This window comes from Musa acuminata, chromosome BXJ1-7, assembly GCF_036884655.1.
Source record: "Musa acuminata AAA Group cultivar baxijiao chromosome BXJ1-7, Cavendish_Baxijiao_AAA, whole genome shotgun sequence".
In the NCBI taxonomy this organism is placed as follows: domain Eukaryota; kingdom Viridiplantae; phylum Streptophyta; class Magnoliopsida; order Zingiberales; family Musaceae; genus Musa; species Musa acuminata.
In genome coordinates, this window is record NC_088333.1 from 33,711,982 (window position 1) to 33,736,571 (window position 24,590).

Below are 24,590 nucleotides of genomic sequence, written 5' to 3' on the forward strand. Positions count from 1 at the left end.
AATTTGTTTCAAGGTTGAGGACAATTAGATCATGGATTAATTAATTTAGCATGCCAAACACAATAAAATTAAGGAGATTATCCTTGTCAAATAGATTCTAATCCATTTTTTTTCTATGAAATCTGCTTCGACGATCAAACATAATGCAATCTAATCCTCAACTTGCCATTCTTTTTTTCTGTCCGTGGTTCGCTTGGGATGTATGTCCTAATCACAGCCATGCAGCCGTGTCACGGTTGACGAGTCAAAACATGCCAAGTAGCATGGCTCATGGTTGAAAGTACTCCTAGCCCCGGAATGGGATTTTGGGATTCGATAGAAAGTACGGCGGGAAGGCAGGAGGGTGTCGCCAGCAAGCGCCTCCCCGTCTTATCTTGTCCTCCGCTAGGGTTCGAAGTAGAATTGGGGATGGAGAACTCGCTCAGGTATGATCGTGATTCCAAATCCCTTCGGATACATGCCAAGGAGAAGATTCCCCTCGCCTCGAAAACCCTATTGCAGGTGTGTACCCCTCGTTTCCTTCTTCTCGTCTTGTGCGTCGCATAAGTTCCGTCGAAAATCTTGGATGAATATCAATCGAAACTTTTGTTTGTAATTTCGAAATTCGTGTTTGGTGAGCTCATACTGATGCGCTAGGCAAAGTTCTACTTGCAAAGTTGGATTGGGAATCGAGTCTTTGTTCGTGTTAAGTGGAAATTGATATCAGAAATGATCCGATTGCCTCATGCATCTGTATTAAGGCCATGTTTGGCTTCTGCTTTTTGTTCTTGGTTTGGTTAAAGCAACTCAGTATTTCTTCCACTTTATGCTCCCTGTTCGATGGTTCCGTAGTTTTTCATTGCTTGTGAGATGCTTAGCATGATAGATATGCAGAGTAATAATCTATACAAAGTTATCTTGGCAGGTCCATGGAGAATTAGACACCGGGACTGGGACCCCTAGTTATCTTGCCCTAATTGTTCGACATTTCTATCCTGAGGTAAGTCTTATGCTCTGGTCGGGCTTTGGATCATAACAACATTCTCAAGGTGAAATAGTCTCACGAAACAATAGGCTATAAAATACCTTTTGTTCTTATCATATAGTTATCAGCCAGCATGGGTTTTGGCATTCAGCTCAACAAAGATGAAAATCCCAGTTATAGCCTTCGAGGAAAGAAGGCATTTCCAGTCACAGCCAGTGGTCTAGTGGGGATAAACTTGAAGGGAAGGTTCCATTTCGACAAAGAATATAAGGAGGTTAGTTTTATTGATGATGCACACACGAATTCTGTGAGAAAGAAAAAAAATCTGTGCATGCATATTGTTTTTGCTTGTATGTTATCTGGTTCTCTTATTCACCTTGTTATATGTAAGCTAAACGTGTGTCCTCTGTTGTATCTAAGAGTTTCTTTTGTGTAATTTTGTCATGGTTTTCCAATTTTCAGGATGACTACAATTTAGTGAATATACTCTTCAGCAATATGAATATTCACGTTGATGCTAAACTTTTCATGAACATCATGCTAAACTTGTCCCTTGTTCAATCACCATAGAGTGGGTCTAATTCAAGAGTTACTTAAATGGATTCAGTTTTATTAGATTCAAGTTCAGGCTCATGTCTGGATCATCATTAATTGTTAATTTTTTCTGTGTTTCAAGCTATGTTAGCTCTGATAAGTGCAAATTCGGATATTTAGTAAGGGTCTGGGTTAAATGCTATGTTGTCTTTAAAATTTGAAGTTAATGTCTGATTGATTTATGGAGACCTTTCGAAGTTAATTCTTTGACCTAAATGCCCTTTTCATAATATGATCTAAGCTTATAGCCAATATAATCCCAAATTGCGCTTGACAGTCAATATCAATTTCAATGCTATACTTTGAACTTTGTCCCTAATATCTTTTGTTGAATCTAGTATTCTAGATTTGAAAGTTAAATGCCTTTCAATTTGAAGTAGTTTATTGTGGACAATCAAAGTAACTTCTCTTATTCAATTTTAGATGAAATTCGATAGTTTGGTCAGTTATCAGCTGATTAAGTGAATTTTGTTTATGGATGATTATTTTCTTTTCAATGTGTTTGATACAAGCTTTTATTTGCTTTAACTAATTATTTTCTGTAAACTATAATTTTGCCTCATTATGTGACTTGTCTTAGACACATGGTCTACCTGAGGTCTGAATTGGCCTCATCTATTGGTCATGACCTAGACACAGGTCCAATTCCAGTAATAAATTGGATAGGGTACATGTCCAATTCTCTACCCTTTTGCCTGTACCAGATTTGGGAGTCATCATCACCATTGGGATGTGCCTGCTTGCAGTGGCTGATCTGAAATTAATATGGTGTTTGGATGATAAGTAGTATAGATAATTTATTGAAAAAAGGTAAAAACGGAGACCTACTATCGAGAACGTAAGTAGAAGTCGGAATTACTGACATTTTCAGTATCTCTACCCTTTTCTGTTGTAAGTTTGATCTAATTATCATCTAGTGCAATAATCTTTATATTCTCTCCATGCCATCCCATAAATACTTTAATAAGCTTGATTCGAGATCCACCGAACAGTTGTTGTTTATACTTCATGCAACAGTTAAGCTTTTGTTTTTTGTTTTTCTGTTTTGAGGAAAGGTGCTCCTGCTATACCATTTTTACTGAAATTGTTATATCTATGCAACAAAATGCCACTTTCCTGTTTAAATTCAGCAAAATAAAAAGAAAAAAAATCAGTGTATGTTCTCACCATTTCTGATTAAACTGTGACGAATATTGAAGTTAATTTGCTCATGCTTGTACTGTTTGTAATAATAAACTTAACAATCATTATTACTTGTGGAGGAAGGCAAGGGGAGCAGTTGAATTGGCATGGAGTGTATTGAATTTCCAAAAGGATCAAGATGTGAGGATTAAAATAGGATTTGATATCTGTGACCAGGTATGAGTCGTTCCATTAAGTGCATGTCCTCATGGCAACTTACATGTTTAACTTGTTTGATGTTTGAAATATGAGTTGCTAGGCATATCTGAGTTTTGATTTTAGTGACGTCAATATATTCTGAAAATAAGGGATTTATTTCATCTGCATAATAAACAATCTTATGAAGTATTTTTATGATTTTTTAGGACATTTTATTTTCTTTATTCAGAGTTTTACTTGTATGAATGAAGGCTTTATGCTTCATTTTCTTAAAAAAATGCAAATCAGAATAATTCACAAATTAAACATGTGATTAAGTTTACTTCTTAAAAATGCTTCATTTTACTTCTTGATATGAGAACTGGTTGTTAGCCATTTTGAAATGTTGGCATATTATGTCCATATAAGTTCTAGGGAGAAAACGGATATCTTGTCACTCTGCCTTTATTTCCATGGTGGAAACAAGCCATTTCCACTGAAAATTGAGATCAAGAAAGATGAGAGTTTTTCTTTTTTTTGTTTTTTGGTTTGATTCTCTTGTAACTCTTTCTTATTCTTTTTAACTCATCTTCCAGTACTAACACTTTGTAAGAGGTGTATTTCCTAAAAGGGGCATTTCTCACAAGAAAGGAGGGGTTAGCTTCTTGGGCATGTTGTAATTGAAGAAGGAGATTCTTAACGATCAGTTTGTATTGGAAAGCTTCTCTGCTTTGCTGAGGTCTATAGAACAATTGAAGCTAGTACTTCATTCAATTTTGTGATCTGTCTGTCGATGTAGCCAAGGTTTAGAAAACTGGTCATACCAGTTGGTATGTACCAGTATCAGTATCTATTGGTTCAATCAGGAACCTGTACACAAATGATTGGTTCAAGGTTCACACTGGTTGGCTGTGAACCGGTATATGGAGTCATGTACCACAAGTTTTTGTCAGGTTACCACTTGTTTCGCCATCATTTTTTATACTTTCTGATAGTTGCCTTTTCTTTTTCTTTTTTAATATTTTTTATGTCTTTCTTCTCTCTCCCTTCCTCTCTGTCATTCAGTGTGTTCTCCTTTACTCTCCACCGGAATCAGAATACCTCTACCGCCTCCACCTCACTGCATCAACACCATTTCCTCTTCCATCTCTCTCTCTCTCTCCACCTTTCTCTTGGTATAGGCAGTACTGACCCATTCCAATTATTGCTACATTCATCCATTCAGGAGCCATATCAATCAGTATTTTTGCTTTGGACCGAGATTTTAACACTTGGTGATAGCTATCTTGTAACCATGTGCATTGGTTACTCTTTGTGCACATTAAAGAAGTCTAGTTAATTGTAGCATGCTTCAATTTTCCCTTTGATATAGACTATCCATTGAAATTTATTTGCAAAGTAGATTTTTATTCGGAAGCCACATGCTGGTTGTTACACCAAAATTTTATATTATCCTTTCTTCAGTTTGCCCATGCAAGTACATATAATTTATTACAATTTTGTATGTAATGCAATTTGAAATATTTCAATGTTAACATAATTTAATCCCAAAAAGATAATCTACTTACGTAATGTAGAATTTGATATTTTTAAGTGACTTATAAGAATAACGATATCCACCAACAGGATGAAATTGACAAATGTCTAATTGATGAGATCATTAATTTAGCTACTGTTTTGAGGATGAAGGGGAATATGAAACAGAGGGTCATGAATTGTTGATATATGAATATATACATAATAGGACTCTAGAATATCTTCAAAGCCTTTGTTTCTAAACATTTATGCTCTTTCTTTCTGATGCAGGTGCCATATTTCCAGATCCGGGAAAATAATTGGACTCTTAATGCAGACATCAATGGTAAATGGAATGTGCGATTTGATTTGTAATCCTTTCTCTTCATCCTTTCTCTTCATCACATTTGAGAAAACAAACAGATCTCATCATTCAGATAGTCATTTTTGTGTCGAGATGTCCAAAGCAGATAGTTGTTGAGATGTCCAATTCTGTACTTTGTAGTTCAAACTGTGACTGGTCAATAACATAAATCTCAGAATCGATTAGTTTAACTGTACTCCTTGTCTACTCTTTCAATTACAATTTGTTGGAAGATTGTTGCATACTCATGTTCTTGACCTTCCTCAGATATCAAGTGCAATACTGGAGACAATTTAGACAGCAATGTGCCATACTCCTTGCTTGAGATGCTTCATCGCTATTACAATCGGATTCATGAATCTTTGCAACTTGATATCAAATGTTCGGGTAATCAATATCTTTTTCTAGTATGATTTGTGCGATTCTAAATGTTCAAGATGACAAACATTACCTGAGGTGTGATAGCTCTTCGTTACGTAAGCTTTGGAATAAGGAAAACAGATGCATTTTGCTGCAGCTCAATGTCTTTGCCATTTGAAAATGTGGAAAGAAAACTAAAGTGCATTTATATTTTCATCAACATGAAGTAGGCAGGCACTACTTGATATCTGTCAATTCACAAGATTTCAGAACCAAAATAAACACTGGCAATCTCTCTAATAGCTAAATAAGATGGTGAACACTTTATGTAATTAGTGTATATCTACCAACATTTATCACAAGAAATGTCCCAACAGACAAAGACTTGCTAAGTCAGCACCACCTTCCTAATTTACCAGCACGTTACACATGCATGAAGTACCACATGATATTGACCCTTCCCCACCCGACATTGGCGGAACTCTTATCCCCCGAGCTCGCTACAAATGCATTATACACAGCGCATTGGACAAGGAACCGTTTCCTGTAACATCTTCTTGATGTAGTCAATTTTATGCAAACAATATCCTTCTTTACACTTCAAATTTTGTAAGCCGGAGTCACAAAGGCATCGATCTCTTTTACATTTGTACAATACTTATGGCTTAGTTGACTTCTGGAAAGAGAGATAATAAATTATAAATCAATCATTCATGTTTTACCAACCAATTTACCAGAACTAACATCCTCACTAATGAACCCATAGAAATAACTGTTGCTGGACTTGTGGGCTCTGTATATGTCATGTTGCTTTGGCCTGGCTGGGTGACGTTCTGAGGAACACACATAAATGGAGAAAGTAGTCAGGATTCTTCAGATTATTAACCACCCAAGAGAAAGGAATGTTCAGATCAGGTTCAATCCCTTGGATGCGAATCAGATTAGCTTCACTTGATCGATGGCTGCCAAAGGATGTTTCTTCAACCAAATCATTTCTTGTCATACTGATGGTTTCTGGATCTCCAAAACTGGAACCAGCTTCATGGTTTCCCTCCTCTCTGAGTTCATATTTGTTATCTGGGTCTTCATCACCAAAGATTTCTGGCAGTAACGTTCTCATGGCATGCTTCAATGTCATGTAATTGCCTGCTCCATTCAGTTGTTTATAAATCGGTGTTAGTAGCTTGAAATGAAACTACATCCAGCCAGACTATGTATACAAGAGTAAATCATAGTGTACAAAAACTTCAAACGCTAGTAAATACTTAATAGTATGAAGAGACAGCCATTTACTTCTTGCAGTTAATACCATAGTGCCTGTATGGAAATACTGTTATCACCAAAAAATGTCTACTTGTCGACTCAAAAGTGGTCATCGATTCTCTAATAGAATATATTCATGCAAATACAACAAACATGCAGCATAGATGGAGAAAGTCAAGAAGTTTCATGTGGAATGCCTGACTGTACCTCCTTCCTTGTGAATCTCGACCGCTCGGTTTATGTAAGAAATTCTGTCCCAGCTATCAATGATAGGTGCATCTTCCAGATCTTCAAGAGATTCGCCAACATTCCGAATATACAACCGAACAGGAATTCTGCCTGACAATAGATGCATTAATAAGAGAAAGACTTGGTAAAATATGAATTTTTTTACTTACATATGTGATACTATCAACGCAACTAAGTTTAGATTGGAGGCTAAGCTTATAGCATTGGTAACCTCCAGTCATAAGTATATACTAGAATCTTTGTACCAAGACAAAGGTTTCTGACATTGCAGATCCTGAAATAGCAAGCATCATATAGAACATTATATATGACGGTCAACTTTGTGTTGACTAGCATCACAACGTAACCTAGTACAGAAAATGACTTCCTAGCTTGCCTTTGCTTTAATTTGTTGTATTCATCTTGAATTTTTCATCACACCTTCAGAGAAAAATTTACAGAGATCATAGTTACGTCAGGCTAGCGTGATTCAGGAGACATGGAAAAATTATAGATTAAACTTTAATATTCAAAGATGTACACAGAATAATTTAGAATAACGAATCAGTGGTGTCACCTCCAAAGACCCAGACATTAATAATATTATAGGCACTGAATGAGCCAGAAATGAGTAGCAAACTTGATGACAAATGATTTAAATAAATACTAAATGGAACAAGAATAGGCAAAAAAATAAACTGGTCCAATAATCACAGGTCCTATTAGACTCTTCAATTAAACAAATACACATGTGAGTTCTCGTTTAACCATGCCTAGTCAACAGAGCCTTCCACCAACTTTTTTAAAGTGGTGAAGCTTCATTTAGGACTTGATAAAAAATTTAAGATAATGATGAAGTTCGAACTTATTATACAAGAATACTCAGTCCTTTACTATTTCCAATAAAAATATTCTAGTATATATACACAAAATTAACATTTATCTATTGATTTTAATCAAGAGGGCAAGCTTTGATACTACGGTAAGGTTGCTCCTTTGTGACTTGGGAAACTATGGTTCGAGTCGCGAAAACAACTTCCTTGAATATTTAAAGGTAAGGTTGCGTACATTGACCCTCACTAGACCTCGCATTGACAAGAGTTTCCTCTACCAATTTATTTTAATTGACTTGCACTGTAACATAATTCTTATAGGGATCCAACATGAGTTATCTTGCAAATTACAATCATTCCAAAACTATTAAATATCTGTTACTAATACAAAGATGAAAGACCCTTTGAGGAAAGGAAAGATACTTGGTCGACCGGATCCAACAGGGTCAGGTTCATCAATAGTTTGTCGTGGTTGCAATGATGATGCCTGCTTCAAGAAACAATCCTCGCCAACAGGTCCAAGCTTAAGTCTGGATGAGATTCGAAGATAACCATCCATGTTGCCTGGTTAAAATCTTGCAATAGAAGTTAGAAAAGGAAGACAGAAATGGGAAAATATTGGTCTCATTTCTCAAATTTGTACGTTGTGTTTACAAGAACAGAGGGGGATACATAATAATAAACTAACACAGAACAGCCTTGCTCAAGATGCTTTATTGATATCACAATCTTTGTACATCTCTATACCACCATCTCAAATAAATGTGTTGTAAAGTGACTATTCAATGCCACATATGATGCTATAAACAATAAATTTATTTAAAGTATCAGTTCTATTGTTCACTACCTTTTACCAAGGATTGCCAGAGGTCAAACTGATCTGCCTGTGCCATGTTCATGATATTCTTACAGTTTCCATTGATGACGTATGCAGCCTGCATATTAAGATGTGTAAGAATGTCACTAAGATAAAGCCCATTATCTGTCACTTTAATCCTTAACGATCTGACTTACAATTTAATCTATACACATTCTGTATACTGAAGCAAAGACATCATTCAAAGTAATTTGTTGCAACCATTTGTTGAAGGCTTAAAAGGAGGTGACATATATGTTATGAAAGGTTAAGGCCAACCTTTGCAAGGAAGTCCCCTAAATCCAATAGATAAAAACCCTATATCATATCATCTTATTGTCTGTCTGTAAAAACTTAAGTTACAGATGACTAGGTGCCCAACTCCATAAGCTTTAGTTTTCTATCAGATGCTTTTGTCAGTAGTTGATATGATACACATATGTTAGTGCCCGAGTAAATTTGAAACTTGTGTCATGTCCTTCATGCTCCACTACACAGATTGACAAGGGAGTGCCTAATTTACTACAATCAGGTCATGTGGATCTTGCTGATCCTATAGTATTCTCTACAGCCCACAATAGTCTCATAGTCTTTAACCCAGCCCACTCATATATGATAGCTTATGAGCATATTCCTTAAACAAAGTTAAAACTGTTTCAAGGTGCTTTTCTTCATGATCAAGAAATGCATTAAAGGGGTTAGTAACCAATTGTAAAACACTTAATTTCGTAATCCCCTATGCTTTAAGGGTTGTTTCATGTACTAGTACTTATTTTGGTGTTTGAGGGCTAGAAAGAGTTTTAGAAAACTGATAATATTGGCAGAAGCTCTCTTAGAGTTCTCTCTTAAATTTTATATCTCTTGGATGCTTCCTCGAGTAGTGAGTCTTTTATTTTCAGTTCTGTATTCTTGTTTGTTATCCTTGGGATGATGAACTTTCTATATCCCTCTATGATTTTAAACTTTGTGGTAAGCTATTTTTCGATTTTTATTAAAGTATTATCATGAGTTCGTTCCTTTTCTATTCGAAAAACTTATTCCAGCAAATACAACTGTACTATCAGTTTTCTTTCAAAATCTATTCCGCATTACCCCAGAATCAGTTTGGTATCAAAGCTAAGGGTTAAAAATCATGGCAAGACAACATGGAAAAGATGTAATTGATAAAGGTAACGGCCATGAAGATGATGTAGAGTCCTTGAAGCTGCAGCTACGAAGATTACTACATAGTCTACAAGAAAAAAAATGAAATCATTGAAGAACTTCGAAGTAGAAATAACTAACATAAAAATGATGCCCAAAAGTATATTTCTGATGATGATACACCTCCTCACTCAAGGGAGTTAGGAAGATTTCAAGCAACACATGGAGTCCAAGATAAGTGGCAGAACAAATACAACCCAAGATTGGATATTCCGAAGTTTGAAGGGAAAATCAATGTTGATGACTTTATTGATTGGCTTAATATAATGAAAAGAATATTCGATTTTCATGAACCACCAGAACAAAAGAAAGTAAAGCTTGTGACACTCAAACTCAGACAGAATGCATATTTTTGGTAGGAAAATCTGAAGAAGCAATGAGAACGTGGGGGGAAGAGTAAGATTGTGACATGGGAGAAAATGAAAAGGAAGTTGAAGAGGAAATACTTACCTGACCACTATAGGCAAGAGATGTTTCTCAAAATCCATGATTTCAAACAAAAAGATCTTAGTGTGGAAGAGTACATAGTAGAGTTTGATAATCTCATTTTAAAAAGAAGAGAGCTTGTGGAACCAAAAGAGCGTACCATTGCAAGATACTTAGGAGGCCTGAAATATGAGATTGCTAAAGTGGTTCAACTCCAACCATGTTGGTCTTTAAATGATGTGAGCAAGTTGGCTTTAAAAGTTGAAAAGCAATAGAAGTTTGAAAAGAGTTCTCAGTGCGGGTCAAAAGAAGGCTATACGAAAGGAGAAAATTCTAAGCCTACTCTCCAAAGAAAGGTAGTATCAAAGGTGCAAGATAAGGGTGAAGGCTTTGCTGGCAACAAACAAACACTTAATTCTTCTACCCCAAGTGGCCGAAAATATTTCAAATGTCATGGTTTTGGGCATATTGCTTTAGATTGTCCAAATAGGAGGATTGTTACTTTGATTGAAGATCATAGTGATAGAGAAGAAGATGAAGCCAACGAATAACCAAAATATGATGATGATGATGATGAGAAAGAGGTAACTTATGCTGATCGCGGTTTGTCTATTGTGTTACAACGTAGCTTATAAGTGTCCTATATGGCTGAGGATGAAAGTTTGGTGAGAAAGAACGTGTTTCACACCAAATGCACTACTCATGGCAAAGTATGCTTGGTGATCATTGATAGTGGCAACTTTGAGAATGTGGTATCTTTGGAGATGGCGTAAAAGCTAAAGTTGGAATCAATCCTTCATCTGCATCCTTACTAATTATGCTGGTTGCAAAAAGGAAATGATATCAAGGTAACTAAAATATATTTAGTTCCATTTTTTATTGGCAAGTATTATAAAAATGAAGTATGGTGTGATGTTGCTCCTATGGATGCTTGTAATTTGCTATTGGGTAGACCTTGACATTATGATAGAAGGGTGTTGTATGATGGTTACAAACATACATATTCTTTTAAAGTGAATGAAAAAAGATTATTTTAGCTCCATTACAACATTTTGAAATCAGTGCACCAAAGAAGGAAGTTAGTGCTTTTATGTCTTATGGTGAATGCAAGGGTGAATTAGAAAGAGGTGGTCATGTTTTGGCTCTAGTAGTAGTAGAGGATAATGAACAACACAAGGAAACACCAGTAATCATGAAATCAATCCCGGAGGAGTTTCAAGATGTTGTATCAGAAGAGATTCCACATGACCTTCCACCTTTGAGAGATATCCAGCATCATGTTGATCTTATTCCGGGGGCTATCCTACCAAACAAGGTAGTCTATAGAATAAGTCCCAAGGAGCATTAAGAACTTGAAAGGCAAGTGGATGAGTTGGTGGAAAAGGGGTTGATTCAGGAGAACATGGGTCCTTGTACGGTTCCAACCTTGTTGGTGCCTAAGAAGGATGATTCTTGAAGAATATGTGTAGACAGTCGTGCCATCAACAAAATCACAATTGACTATCGGTTTCCCTTTCCAAGGTTAGATGATTTACTTGATCAATTGTGTGATGCTTCTATTTTTTCTAAAATTGATTTGAGGAGTGGCTATCACCAAATAAGAAGAGGCCTAAAGCTGAGTGAAAAACAACATTTAAAACTAGAGAAAGCTTATATGAATGGTTGGTTATACCATTTGAACTATTTAATGCTCCTAGCACTTTTATGAGATTTATGAATCACATACTGAAGCCATGCATTGAGATTTTTGTTGTGGTTTACTTTGATGACATATTGGTATATTGGTGTACAACAAGAGTGTAGAATGAGGCCTGGAGCTGAGTGAAAAACAACATTTAAAACTAGAAAAGGCTTATATGAATGGTTGGTTATGTCATTTGGGCTATTTAATACTCCTAGCACTTTTATGAGATTTATGAATCACATACTTAAGTCATACATTGAGACTTCTATTGTGGTTGACTTTGATGACATATTTGTGTACAACAAGAGTGTAGAGGAGCAAATGAATCATCTTAAGGAGATATTTTTTATTTTGAAACAACAAAAGCTTTATGCTAATATGAAGAAGTGCGATTTTTTTACTCATAGTATGGTGTTTTTTGAGTATGTTGTTTCAAAAAATGAAATCATGATGGATCAAAGTAAGATACAAGCTATTCTTAATTGACCAACACTTGCTTCATTGCATGAGGTGAGGAGTTTCCATGGCTTAACTTCTTTTTACAACAGATTCATCAAGGGTTTCAGCTCTATTGTTGCTCCAATCACTGAATACTTCAAAGGTGATAAATTCAAATTGACTAGTGAGGCTAATGATGCTTTTCAATTATTAAAAAGAAAGGTGATCAAAGCTCCTATCTTAGTACTACCTAATTTTGACAAGGTGTTTGAAGTTAAATGTGATGCATCTAATGTGAGAATTGGTGCTGTTTTGAATCAAGACAGAAAGCTCATTGCTTTTTTTAGTGAGAAGCTGAATGATACAAGAAGAAAATATTCTACCTATGATAAGGAGTTCTATGCCATTTATCGAGCTTTATCTCATTGGAGTCAGTATATTCTTGCTAAGTCATTTGTCCTATATTCTGACCATGAAGCATTGAAGTTCATTAATCACCAGCCCAAGCTAAACAAGAGGCATGAAGCTTGGGTGGAGTTCCTACAATCTTATAACTTTACAATCAAGCATAAATCTGATATTCAAAACGTAGTTGTTGATGCATTGAGCAGAAAACATTCTTTATTATCAGCAATGAAAGTCAAAGTGGTTAGATTTGAGACATTCAAAGATATCTATGAGAATGATATGAATTTCAGCTTAATTTGGCAAAATTACAAATCAGGTTCTTTTCAATAATTTTCTATCTTTGATGGTTTTCTTTTTTGAGCTAATGCCTTGGTGATATGTTCCATCTTATTCTTTGATACAAGAAATTCTAGCTGAAGCACATGTGATGTTTTGGGAGGACATTTCGGTAGGGACAAGACTCTAGCTCTTGTTCAATCAAATTTCTATTGGCCTAAGATGTTTCTGGGATGTGGAGAGACTTGTAAAGTAATGCTGAGTGTGTCATTTGACAAAAACAAGAAGTCAAAATTCTGGTTTGTATATTCCATTGCCAGTGCCTAATGCTCTATGGGAGGAAGTGACTCTTGATTTTGTTTTGGGACTACCAAGAACTCAACGAAACAAAGATTCTTTCATGGTTGTTGTTGATAGATTTTCAAAGATGTCTCACTTTGTTCACTGTAACAAATCAAATGATGCATCACATATTGCTGATTTGTATTTCAAGGAGATCACCAGATTTCATGATATTCCAAGAGCTATGGTGTCTGATCGAGATTCAAAATTTCTTAGTCATTTTTAGATAACTCTTTAGAGGAAGCTAGGTGCTTCTTTGAATTTCAACAGCTCATCTTCCACAAACCGATGAGCAAATAGAGGTAACGAACAGAAGCTTGGGAAACTTGCTTACAACTTATATTGACAAGAACATTAAGCAATGGGATCTCATTCTTCCACAAAATGAGTTTGCCTACAATCGTTTCATGCATCATAGCATTAGTAAGAGTCATTTTGAGGTTGTTTATGGTGCTAATCCTACTGGTCCTTTGGATTTAATCCCTCATTCTACAACCAAGCAATTTAGTGGAGATGCCGATGAAAGGGCTAAGCAGATAAAGAAACTACATAAGGGTGTTAAAGCATCCATTGCAAAACAAAATGAGGGGTACAAGCAAGCTGCTAATAAACATAAAAAACACGTGGAGTTTAACGCAGGTGATTTGGTCTGATGTGATCCATTCAAGGTGCTTAAGAGAACTGACAAGAATGCTTATGAGATCGAGCTACCTGAAGATTATGAAATATCCCTATCATTCAATCTGGCTGATTTAAGTCCTTATCATAATAATGTTGATGGAACAAATAAGGACTTGAGGACAAGTCTTTTTCATCCAGGGGAGATCGACACAGGAGTGCATAATTTGCTAATTAGCTCGTGTGGATCTTGCTGATCTTATGGTATTCTATACAACCCACAATATTGTCTCATAGCCTTTAACCTAGCCCACTCAAATATAATAGCTCATGAGCATATTCCTTAGACAAAGTTAAAGCTATTTCAATGTGCTTTTCTTCATTACTAAGGAATGCATTAAATGGTTAGTTACCAATTATAATAAAACACTTAAATTCATAATTCCCTATGTTTGAAAGGTTTTTTCATGTACTAGTACTTATTTTGGTGTTTGAGGACTAGAAAAAGTTTTAGAAAACTGATGATGTTAGTAGAAGCTCTCAGTTCTCTCTTAGACTCTGTATCTCTTGGATGCTTCTTTGAGTGGTGAGTCTTTTGTTTTCAGTTCTGTATCCTTGTTTATTATCCTTGGGGTGGTAAACTTTCTGTATTCCTCTGTGATTTTAAACTTGATGGTAAGCTATTTTTCGATTTTTATTAAAGTATTATTGTGAGTTCATTCCTTTTCTATCCGAAAATCTTATTCTAGCAAATACAACTATACTATCGGTTTTCTTTTAAAATCTATTCCGCATTACCCTAGTATCATAGATATTGAAGGTTAAAAAAAAATTGGAAGAAAAAAAAAGACAAAAAAACTAATACCACATTACTCATCTTAGCATCAATATTAAATAACAAGATTATTGGTAACTTCACTATCTAGGTTAATCCCAAAATTTGCTATCTTCTTGTACTGTATGAACATCCATGGGCTCCTGGCACCTGTGAAGGCTTTACAAATTTTGGCTTTTGATGAGAAATGAGTCCTACTTCAGTGTGTTTTGCAATTTCTACAAATAGAATATAGCAATTATAAACGAAGCAAGCCTACATCAGCAAAAATGCTCTTTGAAGTCAGACCTCTTTTAGTGAATTAATATAGCTCCACTTCACAGTGTCTTCACTATCACAGGGTGTCAAAACGTCTCCTGGATATCCTCTAAAATGAACCTGTAAATATGCTAAACCATCAATCGGACATTGAAGATGAGACAAATTTAGAATAGAGCAAAATCAGCTTCTGCAAATAAGCCATGATGAGATGATAAATCATCAGCGGTAGATATGATAGAATTAATACCATGATATCAAGGATATGCAATGTATATGTTGAGAAAAAAGGAACCACCTATTTAATGGAAAGGGTAAAGAGAATGATATAAAATCCAAAATTATGCTCAGTAATTAAAAGTCAAACCTTTGAAGCAATTTATAGTTATGCATCATCCAATATATGTAATGAAAGATACACTAGATTTTCCAAAGCCAATTGCCAAGCATTCCTCTGAAGCATGGATATGAATGAGCTAAAAATAGGACACAACATAGACCACCAACACATCAGAACTGTGAATCTCATGACACACCACAACATGGGTAAAGCAATTATGAATATATACTTTTCATAGTTGCTATCATTTTGTTTATAAATATCAATGACATAAAAAATTTAGATAATCTATGATCATCATATATGCAACTTATATCAACCAGGTCAAAAAATACTTCAAACTTGTATGCAAAAACTTAAGAACATTCGCAGTCAATAAGTTAAAAGGTCAAAATAACAAACATCATGCCCCAATCTGGCCTATTCAACAAGTTCAGTAAGTCTTATGCAAAAGAACAAGGACTTACATAGGTAACACTGGTTGACATAAGGAAATGCAGGTGTTGCATGAGACCTAATATATATCAAGTATCCATCCTACAATTGTTAGTGTCCACCATGGACCCAACACATGCACAATGTCTGTGACTCATATTAGCACTCAAATCCATATAACATAAGAGAAAATTTATTTTTCAGTACATTTCTGAGACCATGTAAAGATTTGTTTGCAACATCAACAAAACATGGACAAACAACAAGTTTAAAGAGATCTTTGAAGTTTACATGAGAAGAAACAAACTATAAATGAAAACGAAAAATACATGTCCTAATGAAATTAATATGCAAGGCAAAAAGAAAAAGGGGGGCGAACAAATTTAAGAGTTCAAAAAGCTGCAGATGTGCATTGGAAACAACGATTACAAAACTACAGTTCAGATAGCCCTCATACCGTTAGATTCCACGGTCTTTCTGGCTCCGCAGATAAAAGATCAAACAGAACCCCTATTGGTACATACCTAAACGAAATGCATTAGCACCAAATGTACCAACACCCAAATACACATAAAGAGAGCAAAACTATCTCTTTTATGTTCTGTAATTTCGTACTCAACGGATTTCATAACATGGCAGAAAGAACAAACCACTTGAGCGGCAACCCATTGTAGTCAAACCAGACGGTGTCCTCGCCGGGAGGAAGCGTACTACTGAAATATGGCTTTATAAGAGGCACTAGCAGAGGAAAGTACCCGATCCGGGAGCCAAGAACCTGAAATCACAATCACAAACCCTCGATCTTAACATATATTCATAAAAAAAAGGGTCAACAACATGTAAAACGTCGGATTAACCACACAGGAACCAACGATCGAAGAAACACGGGGGGAAGAGCAAAGCCGTAATTTTGAGTCGGGGAACATGTTTGTAGTATTTGGACACAGATCTGAGGCGCATCGAGAAGGCGGAGAAAGAGGAAATCCACGGAAGGGAGCGTCGGATTGGAGGAAAGAGATCTGTTAGAAACGGAGAGGGTTTTAGTACCAGGGCGGGAGGAGGTGGTGGGAGGGTGGTGACCTCCGATTCGTGGAGGCGGATTTGGAGAGGGATGGCTCCACCCCAGACGTACTTCGCCGCCTCCTCTGAGAACACCTCCATCTCCGTTCTCGTCTCTCTACGCTTCCTCCTCGTTCCCTTCACGATCTGAAGTAGGGCTGCAGCGGCCGGCTAGGGCTTTTGCCGGGCCCGGCCACGTAGCGAAGCCCATTGGGTACAAGATGAAATCATGGAGTCCTCATCAAACATATAACGGTTCGGGAAACGTCGATCGGGTCGAACTCAAGCTAAACAGGAGCTCAATTCGAGCAACATCGAACGTGTTTCGAGGTTAGGTCCGCACGCCGTACGTGATTCGTCACCCATCCGAAGGAGAACTCATCCAGACCGTCAATGAAAGATCCGACGGTACTTTTTATATAGAAAATTAAGGAGGTAAATGGTATACGCATTATACATTTGACTAGGAAAATATCTTTAATCTATAAAAATAATTCATTTGTTGAGAGTGGGATTTGAACCCACGCCCTTTCGGACCAGAACCTTAATCTGGCGTCTTAGACCAACTCGACCATCTCAACTTATTCATTTCATATATAAACTATATATAAAACTTTAAAAATAAAATATAGAACTATCGCACCGGAATTTATGTGAGGTAAAATCACAATTCATCCAATTAACTGCATTCACAACGTCAGTAAGGAATGAGTAAGAAGGTTCACATCTATCTTGAAACAAATATGTAGGACAGACAAGGCAAGGAGATTAGCTGAAATGAAAAACAAGGTGGGCAGCATGACATGAAGAATCCACTGCAAATGACACAAACGTACATTAACAACACAAAATTTAGGCAAACATAACTACTTAGACTATTTACGTGCACCCCAAATGTCAAGACTTTTAGAATTTAGAAGTATCACAGAAGTAACAAGTATTCACATTCATCACTGGCCTGTACGATTAGAACTTTTTTCTTTCCTTCGTGGAGGTGTCATCACCAGTACTTGTGATTACAAAAGCAAGAGTTAAAAGTACCTCTATAAAAATAGAATCTTCCAGGGAAACAAAGAGTTAAATGACCGAAAGTGCCAGAAGAGTCGAAGCAAAGTGTCTACATGGCTAACAAGGCAAATGCAAATGTAGAAGTGGAATATATAAATAAGTGGAACAAGATCACAAGTTTATACAAAAGCTTAGGCCATGCACCTAAAGCTGAGCTAACAATGTAATCATGCCCAAAACACCAAAATTTCATTTTGATGCCACAGAACCATACATGTCCAACAAATGCTGATAGGACAAATAATGAGAAAAAGAACAGTCCAATAGTTTTGGATGTCATAGGAAAACTAGATGACAGATCCCAGCAGGTTTTATCCGTTCATTTTTTGTGTTTGACCTTTAATGGTAGTTTGTACTAGATGGTAACCCCTGTATGGTCACAAGAACATTCAAACACCCTTGGAGAATCAAATGCATCAACCTTGTAAGGAATAATAATGAAGACCAAACTATGATAACTTGCGTGCTGAGAAATGTATCTCGTTTAAACACCTTTACATCCAATAAAACATCGAGTCCTAGGGTCGTTATATTAATAATACATAATGCGCAGTTTAATAGATATTTCTAATTTTATTTATTGATATAAAGAGAACTCATCATTAGTTTGCAAAGTACATATCGAGCAAATATTTACTGTTTAGTTCGAAAGAGAGACATCGAGAATGATATATAATAATTTTTTTATGCTTATCTCGAAAAGAATGCATTAGGCGAGTTATTCCAAATGAGCTCCAATGATCAGCAATACCCTATTGAGCAAAACAAATTCGTACTAGTGTCGAGTCAAGGAGCGAGAAAGACTGATAGGATACTTGAAAGTTGAGGCACTGCTGCTTGGAGGCTATAAGAGGCCTCTCCATGGTTGTGGGGCTCGTTCTGTAATATGAGCTTTTGTGTTCTTTGAGCCTCCTATCCCCAGTTTTTATCTCTCAAACTTGTAAAGTACTATCATTTATTCTTCTCTGTCTGGTTAGGGTCTGGTTAGGAAGATGTCTTCCTCATTGTCATTTAAATCTTGCACCCTTAATCAACGTGTGGTCGAGGGGGTTAAGACATATCCTCATATAGCTTGAGGGTGGGAGGGAGCGAGGGAGAAGTCCTTGCAACATCAAGGGTCCATCAAGTATTTATCTAACTTGGACTTATTTTGAAAGAAAAATTTATTGAATATCATATTTTGATAATAAAAATAATTAATAAAATTATGATCTAATGTGTATTTAAGTGACACATGACTAGCTTCAATCAGGAAAAGACAAATTGATTAAAATAGTGAAATCAGAGGTTGAGTTGGAACATATCAGAAGATTTGACGTCGAGCCGGAGGATTGGTCAACGTATCGACAGAAGGCTTCATGTTATAAGTTCGGGCATCAAGCTAGAAGAATTGAAAATTGAGTCAAGAAGATCGGATGTTGCAGAGATCAACATGCCAATTAGGTAATACGTCGAAGGAGAAGATGATACGTTGAAAGGTCAAACGAAGCGCTGGATGAACTAATGACATGCCGAACAATATGTGATTCATGCTTGTAATCAATTGTGTCTTGATTGAAGTAGTTTAGAGTCTAATTGAGTCAATTTTAGGGTGTAACCATACTAACTCAATTAGGGGCCCATTGGGCTTGAGTTGGGGCTATTTTGAGTCAAGTAGAAAGCTCATTCAATGACCCTTAGTTGGCCTAAGCAATAGTATCGCCCGGGCTGGCGGTGGCACCGCTTAAGGCTCGACTTCCCAGGCTGTCTTAGTGGTGGTACCGCCCAGACCGACGATAGTGCTAGTCATAGGTGCCTTACAAGCCAATCATATGAGTGATGACACGTGTGATATAACACGCACACTTTTTTCTTATTATATTACTTGATATTTTCTGTTATATATATATATATATATATATATATATATATATATATATATATATGTAATAGGAATCAGAACATGATAATGAGACAGATTCACCTTTAAACACAAACCCTAAATAATCATAGTCATAGGTTACTCGATTGAGACATCGAGATAACCGAACATATTTGTATGCTATATACTCGTCCATATAATGGGGGCAGTTGGTCTCATAGCTATTCGTGTGGGAACACTAGGGCTATAGTGTCGGTGCTCATTGGAGAATGAGTTCACTAATTAATCCGCTCACGAAATGCTGGATGGTTAATGATACCTCATTGTCAAACAATGATTTTATTATCCTATTGGTGTGCTTGGTCCTTAGACTTGAGACACCAAGGATGTTATGTTGAATCTCGAATTTCGATGATGAAATCAATTGATAAGTTTGTGATCTAATATATATTTTAAGTAACGTACGACTAGCTTAGTACCGACTTGGTCCTAATAGTTGGTCTCAAAGCCATATTTCTCTCTATTTAGATTAACATCTAAGAGAAATGACTTTTTTTGGCTTTCAAGAGAGTCTTTCTATCACTCATCTTCCTATGCTTTATTTGAACTTTTATTTATGGAATATCGTTGAACTTGGTTTTCAAACCCCCTTTAAACCTATGAATGAATGGAATGACTTTAAGAAAAAAATCATTTTCTTTAAATGTGAAAGCTATGAATGCTTTGTTTTGTGCTTTGGATAAAAACGAGTCTAATTACATTTTGACTTATGAAACTGCACATGACATTTGGCACACTCTTGAAGTCATGCACAAAGGCACAAGTAGGGTTAAAGATTCTAAAGTTAATTTTTTGATGCATGATTTTAAATTGTTTCGTATGAAACCAAGAGAAACCATTGGAGACATGTACACCCATTTTACGGATGTCGTCAATGGTTTAAAAGCATTTGGTAAAAGTTTTTCAAATTTTAAACTTGTTAATAAAATACTAAGATCCCTTATAAAAAGTTTGGATTCGAAAGTGATGACAATACAAGAGACGAAGGACTTGAATAATTTCCTTCTTGAAGAACTTATCGGGTCTTTAATGACCTATGAAATGAGTTGTATGATACAAGACAAACATGAGAACAACCTTCCAAAAAACATGAAGTATTTGACACTTAGAACAAAAGAAGACTACTCGAGCGAAAGCTGACATAGAACTTTTGACAAAAAAATTTAAAAAGTTCATAAAAAAAGACTAATTCTAAAACTAAACTTAAAAATGACATAACAACTTACTATAAATTGAAGAAGTTGTTAAGGAAGAAGAAAGCATTCAAGGCAACATGGGACGAATTGAGTACATCCGAAAATGAGGAGCAAACCATCAAAGGTGAGGTGGCGACTACATCTTAATGGCTTTCGACGATGAGGTAAATGACTCAATCGAATCTCATTTATCTTACAATGAATTACTTGATGCTTTTCATAATTTATTTGATGAATATAAGCTAGTTGGTAAAAAATATAAGTTGTTAAAAAGGATCATGCTTCTCTTTCTAATGAATTTAAAAAAATTAAAAATTGAACATGATAGTTGCATGTTAAGCTCTTGTACTAAATGTGAAGAGTTAGATTCATATAGAAAGGAAAATTTGCTATTACAATAAACTTTAGAAAAAAATAAAATTAGTAGCAAATCTTTAAACATGATTCTTGCCAATAAGAGTCATGTTCGTAGTAAGAAAGGAATTGGCTTTGTGAGGAACACTAAAAAAAAGCCAACTACTTTATTTGGTAAAAGACCGACATTATATGTTTCCCATGAAAATAAATATAATTTTTATGGTAGGTGTGGACATTTTGCAAATAAATGTACATTCAAAAGTATAGCTTACATAAGTTAGTTTGGGTTCCTAAAGGAACCATGAATGACTTAATGCCAAAAGCTAACAATGATAAATCAAATCATGAGGGACCCAAAGCTAAATGGGGATCTAGAACAAACCCATCCTTCTTGTAGACATCTATAAAACTGAAAGCTAGGAGCAAAAGATAATTTTTTTATTATGGATGCTAAGGCATATGATCAGAGATCCAACACACTTCACAAGCTCGCTAACCGAAACAAAATGATTTTGAAAATGCTTTATGTTTAAATTATACTTGATGATTTAATTATGCATGATGATTTGAAGTAATGATAATTTTTGGTGATTTATGGTTTATTGATCTTGATGATTTCTATGACGAGATTTACTTTTCTGGTTTTAAACTATGATGCATATTTTGATTTGGCATAAAAAACTTGGGCATGCTTGTATAAAACCAAATCACATAAATTGAAACAAAAAAAAAAAGGAATGCATTATTCTTGAAAATGTCTCTATCCCTAAAATATTATCGAGCTTTCAAAAAGAGATTAATGAATCTATTTATGTTATTTTTATGAATCTCTTAAAAAGGTGATTTTAATGATTTGATAAATTAAATTTGAATGAGTTTTATCCGAACTTGATACTTGAGATATTTTGAATTAAGATCCTTGATCTCCTAAGATTTCTTTTCGTTATTTACTAAAAAGGAGTATTATCTAAATAAATGATGATTTTTCTCTTGATTCCTTGGAATTATAACTTGAAATCTTTTTATGAATCAAGATCTCGTATTTAATCTCCTAAGATTTCTTTTTGATTAATTATGAGAAGATTTGTCAAAATGAATCATTTCTTTTGGTATTCATATGATCTTTAATATTATCTTTCATGACATTATTTTTTTGTATAATTTCTTTGTATTCATAAATTGTATATCTCACCACCAAGTTAATTTTTCTTGATATATTTCATGTGATGATTTGATAATTGATGTAAAGGGAAATGAATTGCACCATTGTATTATTCCCCTCTTCTTCTTTCTTTTTGATAGTAACAAAGGGGGAGAAAGATATGCTAGCTTGCACAATTTAAGAAGAAGCAAAACTTGTAAAATTGCAAGAATTTCTAGCTTGCAAAGAAAGGCAAAACTTGCTTACTTGCTCATCTCAAAAGAGATGTAAGAAGTGCTATCTTGCACGAGAAGCAAAATTTGCACAACTCAAGAGAGGCAATACTCATGATGCATGTTCTAACTTATACATCTAAAAAAACTTGCTAGCTTACATATTCTAAAATGATGTAAAACTTTCAAGTTACTATCTTGCATTCTCTTTCAAAAACTTGCTAGCTTGAAAATTGTAAAGAAAAGCAAACATACTAAACTTGCACATCTCTAAAACTTGCTAGCTTGTATGGTCTAAAATGATGTAAAACTTGCTATCTTACTAGCTTGTATAATTAAAAATTTGCTAGTTAATGACAAAGGGGGAGAAGGTACAATGATGATTTGAATCATGCATGATATGATGTACTTTGATGTTTTGAAATTTGATGTTTTAAAATTATGATTATGTATGCAATAGTCATGATTTTATTATAATGATATATATATATATATATATATATATATATATATATATATATATATATATATATATATATATATATGATGTATTGCATATGATGTGAATCATGATTAAAATTTCTTTGACTTGAATTCAATTTGAATTCAAGGTTTATGTTGATATGGCATATTGATAGGGGGAGTTTGGTTTAAACTCCATCATCAATTGATTGTCATTATAAAAAAGAGGGAGATTGTTGAATCACAGATTTTGATGATGAAATCAATTGATAAGTTTGTGATTTAATATACATTTTGAGTGACGCAGGACTAGCTTCGATTATAAAGAGACAATTTGATTAAAGTAGGAAGAATCAATATTAGGCTGAAGTGAAACATGTCAGAAGATTGGATGTCGAGCCACAGGATCGGTTGACATATCGGTAGAAGGCTTCATGCCATGTGTTCGGGCATCGGGTCAAGAAGATCAAACATTGCGCTAAGGAGATCAAATATTATGAGAAGATAATATGTCGATTGGGCAATATACTGAAGGAGAGGACGATGCGTCGAAGGGTCGGACGAAACGCGGGATGAACCAATGACATTTCAAACAATATATGATTAATACTTTATAATAATTTATCTAGATCGAGTTAGTTTAGGTCTAATTGAGTCGGTATTGGGGTAACAATGTCAACTCAATTAAGGGCCAATTGGGCCTATATTGGGGTTGTTTTAGGCCAAGAGAAAGACCCATTTAGTGACCCAAAAGTTGGGTAAGCGGTGGCACCGTCGGTCCAAGCAGTGGCACCGCTAGAGGCTCAGTCTCTAAGACACAGTCTCAGAGACTATGTTAAGCGGTAGTACCACTAGACTAGGCGGTGGTAATGCCTAGTGTCAAGCGGTGGTACTACTAGTCTGGGCGGTGGTACCATCCAAACACAGTCTCCTAAACTACGTTAGGTGGTGGCACTAATAGACTAAGCAATGGTACCGCCCAGTGTCAATGCTGCAGGCGATAGTATCACCCAAAACAGGTGGTGGTATTGACAGGACTCGGGAAAACCAAGATGAGATCTTTTTTGGCTCCATTTTTGAAACCATTTAGGGTCTATAAATACCCCGAATATTTTTGCTTGGTAAAAAATGAAATTAAGTTGAAAGGGGGGGGGGGGGAAGAATACTTGAGAAAAAATTGGAAACTCTTTTAGGATTTATTGTCTCTTCCTCCTAGAGTTAAAAGTTTTCTAAGGGAGGAGTGAGGTCTAAAAGAGAGGTTATAAAGGTTCTCTCCTGAGCCTAGCAAAAGGAGAAAGAGTTGTAAGAATAGTTGATCTTTGCCTATTGAAAGAAGATCAGTAGTGGAAGCCGGTGGCCTCGAGTGAAGAGGAATTAGGAGTGGATGTAGATCACGATAACCAAATCTCTATAAAACTCAGTTTACATTTCTTTCATGATTTTCATTTATATTGTAAACTGATTTACTTGCTTATTACTTTCACTACACTTATGAACATGCTTTCAAGTCAAGCGTCTTTCCTATATGATTTTCTCGAATGAGATTTTTGAATTGTTGAGCTTTTTATCAAAGCACTAATTCACCCCCTCTCT

The 24,590-nt window shown here is 35.5% G+C and overlaps 2 protein-coding genes and 1 non-coding gene across 4 annotated transcripts; 1 reads left to right on the plus strand and 2 right to left on the minus strand.

Annotated features, from left to right (window-relative positions):
• Positions 1 to 255: 255 nt before the first annotated feature.
• LOC103973544 (outer envelope pore protein 21B, chloroplastic) lies at positions 256 to 5,273 on the plus strand. Its single transcript, XM_009388147.3, has 6 exons — positions 256 to 501; positions 905 to 979; positions 1,086 to 1,238; positions 2,825 to 2,917; positions 4,685 to 4,739; positions 5,025 to 5,273. The coding sequence occupies exons 1-6, from the start codon at positions 271 to 273 to the stop codon at positions 5,168 to 5,170; spliced, it is 753 nt and encodes a 250-aa protein (XP_009386422.3). The 5' UTR covers positions 256 to 270; the 3' UTR covers positions 5,171 to 5,273.
• A 369-nt stretch (positions 5,274 to 5,642) lies between these two features.
• Positions 5,643 to 16,792, minus strand: LOC103973543 (autophagy protein 5). Of its 2 annotated transcripts, none has more exons than XM_018821482.2 (8): positions 16,641 to 16,792; positions 16,211 to 16,335; positions 16,018 to 16,084; positions 14,816 to 14,905; positions 8,289 to 8,376; positions 7,865 to 8,005; positions 6,588 to 6,719; positions 5,643 to 6,263 (listed from the first exon to the last, which is right to left on the minus strand). In XM_018821482.2, exons 1-8 carry the CDS (start codon positions 16,719 to 16,721, stop codon positions 5,920 to 5,922), a joined length of 1,068 nt encoding a protein of 355 aa, XP_018677027.2. In that variant the 5' UTR covers positions 16,722 to 16,792; the 3' UTR covers positions 5,643 to 5,919. The 2 variants fall into 2 exon arrangements, with proteins under 2 accessions (XP_018677027.2, XP_009386421.2); XM_009388146.3 differs by having other exon boundaries at positions 16,608 to 16,792.
• Positions 16,793 to 17,119: 327 nt separating this feature from the next.
• Positions 17,120 to 17,200, minus strand: TRNAL-AAG (transfer RNA leucine (anticodon AAG)). Its single transcript has one exon. It is a non-coding gene; the product is annotated as a tRNA-Leu (tRNA).
• Between the last annotated feature and the right edge of the window lie 7,390 nt (positions 17,201 to 24,590).